Below are 3,482 nucleotides of genomic sequence, written 5' to 3'. Positions count from 1 at the left end.
ATATAGAAAAAAACAAATTGCGCCCTGCCGGGGCGCCACCCCTGCGAATTTGAAATTATTTTTTTCGCAGAAACCTCCCCAGGAATATTCTCAACAACTTCCCAAAGTTCGACGCTGATGTGATAAGAGGTGTGGTAATGCATAAAAGACACACAGACACACACACACACACAGACATACATTGCTTTATATATATATATATATATATATATATATATATATATATATATATATATATATATATATATATGTATATATATATATATATATATATATATATATATATATATATATATATATATATATATATATATATATATATATATATATATATATATATATATATGTTGTTTTTTTTTTATGTAAAAGATGTTAGTGATTTTTTTACAAAAGCTATATTAATAATTTTTGGCAAAACTCGCATCGTATGAGCAAGGACGATCAGGAGCATGCTGAACTGCTGGAATGTAAATTTAAAATCCATTTAGTGGATCCCTATTTTCGTTTTTTCAATCTACCCTACACCTTTGTTTGTGATGGTGTAGTCGACTGTGAAGACGGGCAAGACGAGCGTATGTGTTTACAAGTCTCAAATGATGTTTGTGAAGGAGGAAAATCCTGCCCAGCCTCTCACTGGATGAGTAAACGAGAAGACATATGTCTTAAGACAAACGAGATATGTGACGGTGTACAAGACTGTCTTGACAACAGTGACGAGGAGCTTTGTGACGAATGCATTGAAACGCTCACAGAAGATGGAACGTGTTTGCCGACTCGGTGGTTCGAGACCAAATCAGACTTTCACAAATTTAAACGTCTGCCTCAGATTGCAAGTCCAGTTGTGGTCTATACGAGCTGTAACAATAAGGAATGTTTGTTTGAAAACGATAAGAGTAAACCTGTGACAATTTGTGATCAAATCGACTCTAAAACTTTCAATAGTGCACAACATGTTAACCAGAAAATGGCTGCCAAATGTCATTACCTAGTAGGCAGAAGTGGCACCATTTTGGGTTGCTCTGACGGCTCACACTTAAAAAACTGTGAACATGTTAGCTGTGGGCCTGGGTTTTTTAAATGCTTTAACTCTTATTGTATTCCCAATTCAATGAAAAAGAATGGCAGAGAAGATTGCCCATCGGCAGACGACGAAGAAGAATTTGTTGCTGAAATTTTCTACTGTCGCCAAGAGTTCACAAGAAAGTACAGCGAAAGCAAAATATGCGACGGTAGATGTGACTGTATTACAGGTTGTGATGATGAGTTGCTCTGTCACAAAAAATGTCCGTCAGGTTTTATGTGTCTGTGGGGTGTCACAAAAGTTATACACAAAGACAAGGTCAATTATACGAATTTGTTTGACACGATTGATGAAAGCACAAAACTCCTTAGAGTTTCAGGACTGGATTTATCACAAATTTATGTACCTCAATATATTATGGTCGAACAAATTTTAGAAATTCATTTATCCAATTGTAGCCTGATGAATCATAAACTAACTGAAATTTTATTTGCAATGAGTAACAGTTTACATAATGTTTATCACTTAGATCTCAGCTACAACAAAATAACTTTAGAAAATTTTGATGAATTCTACCTGCTTTTTTTGTCATTAACTACTTTGAATTTATCCCACACATTAGTTTCCAAACTCCACATTCAGATGAGTGTAACACGATTTATAAAGACGATAGATATGTCCTTATCACCACTCCAATCTCTCAAATTCTTTAACAAGAAAAGTTTTTCAATGCTTTATCTAAATGTAAGCTCTACACCGATAAACACTGTTGGTTGGTTCGATAAAGATATCTCTGTTGGTACAGTTGATCTCAGAAATACTAACATAATTTATGACTTAAAAACCTCTGAGCATTTACAACATATAACAATAGGCAGCGATATCTATGGAGACAGCTACAAATTATGTTGTGAGAAGTTTAAGGGACCGGGTATTCCCTCTCATACATGTAACGCACCAAGTGACGCCATATCTTCATGTGAAAATCTACTTGACGATGTTGTAAAACGTACACTGATATGGCTAGTGGCGTTGATAGGTTCTAGTGGTAATGCTATTGTCGTTGGCTACAGAATATTTTATGAGAAACATTTATTAAAACAAGGCTACAGAATGTTTGTTACAAACCTGGGCTTGTCAGATTTAATCATGAGCGTTTATTTACTCATCATAGCAGGAGCTGATGTTTACTACCGTGATGACTACGTGTTGTATGACACAGAATGGCGAGACAGTTCACTGTGTAAGGCCGCAGGTTTTCTCGCTACTCTCTCGACTGAGACGTCTTCACTGTTTGTTTTACTCATCACTTTAGATCGATATTTCACATTTAAAAATCCACTCAATCAGACAAAATTTACCCCCCAAATTTTAGCTTGTGTTGTTACTTTGATCTGGGCAACTGGTCTAGCCATCTCCACAATCCCCATTTTGTTTCCTGACTGGCAGGTCTACTCGTCCAATGCTGTGTGTCTGGCACTTCCGGTCAATCTGACACACCCACTTGGCTGGATGTTTTCTTTACTTCTCTATACTGTTGTCAATTTTCTCATGATGATTATGATCATTTCAGGACAAATGTTAATCTTTAAACAAATAGCCATGCCCTCTAACTCTCTAATCAATACATCAGCCCACAGGAGACGTGAGATCACAGTTGCTAAAAACCTTTCTCTGGTCGTCGTGTCCAACGTTCTCTGTTGGTTTCCTATCTGCATCATTAGTCTCATGTCTGCTGCTGGTTATATATTTAGTCCAGACGTCTATGGCTGGCTGGCTGTAGCCATAATGCCACTCAACTCTGCCGTCAACCCAATACTTTACACGCTACCAGTAGCGTATCAAGCTTTTAATGAAGTCATAAACAGACGTCGCAAAAATTAAATGTTTTCTTTAACATTCGATCGTTATGTTGTGAACTGGTGGTGCTCAGATGGTTTTTATCCTTAGCGTAGAATGGAACGCTCTGGATAAGTACTGTAATCTTGTTGATCATTTATTATTTAGTTATTGATCTTTTTGTACATTGTTCATTGTGCTCTATGTGCTTTTGGTTTGATGTTCGGTGTTGTAAACTATATCGAGCCATTAAATTGTAAGAAATAAAAAAAGTGTTGTGTTTGTCCTTATCAGTCCATATTCTTGCTTACTAACCCCCGTCCTGACTAATCCGGCGGGTAAAGGGGCGTGGGCCTTAACTATATATATATATACATATATATATATATATATATATATATATATATATATATATATATATATATATATATATATATATATATATATATATATATATACAATTCTCTTCTGGGAGACGCTAGAAAACAAGCTGTAAACGCGCTCCCTACCACCACCACCCCTACATGGTCTGGTGAGCTATGTTTACATTCGTGGAGCCGGGTTTAGCGACGGCTATTTGGGGCAGATAATTTAGCTTGAAATGATTTTAAACTTAGAGGAG

General features: G+C 36.2%; 1 protein-coding gene across 1 annotated transcript; it reads left to right on the top strand.

The window, feature by feature from the left end:
* Positions 1–427: 427 nt before the first annotated feature.
* On the top strand, positions 428–2,905 carry LOC131946078 (G-protein coupled receptor GRL101-like). The gene has a single exon (XM_059306719.1). It carries the CDS (start codon positions 428–430, stop codon positions 2,903–2,905), a length of 2,478 nt encoding a protein of 825 aa, XP_059162702.1.
* The last annotated feature ends 577 nt before the right edge of the window (positions 2,906–3,482 follow it).

Source organism: Physella acuta, unplaced genomic scaffold, assembly GCF_028476545.2.
Source record: "Physella acuta isolate Inbredline_101_S28 unplaced genomic scaffold, ASM2847654v3 ptg000544l, whole genome shotgun sequence".
In the NCBI taxonomy this organism is placed as follows: Eukaryota; Metazoa; Mollusca; class Gastropoda; family Physidae; genus Physella; species Physella acuta.
The sequence above is the reverse complement of the archived record's forward strand: the minus strand, read 5'-3'. Positions and strand labels throughout refer to the sequence as shown.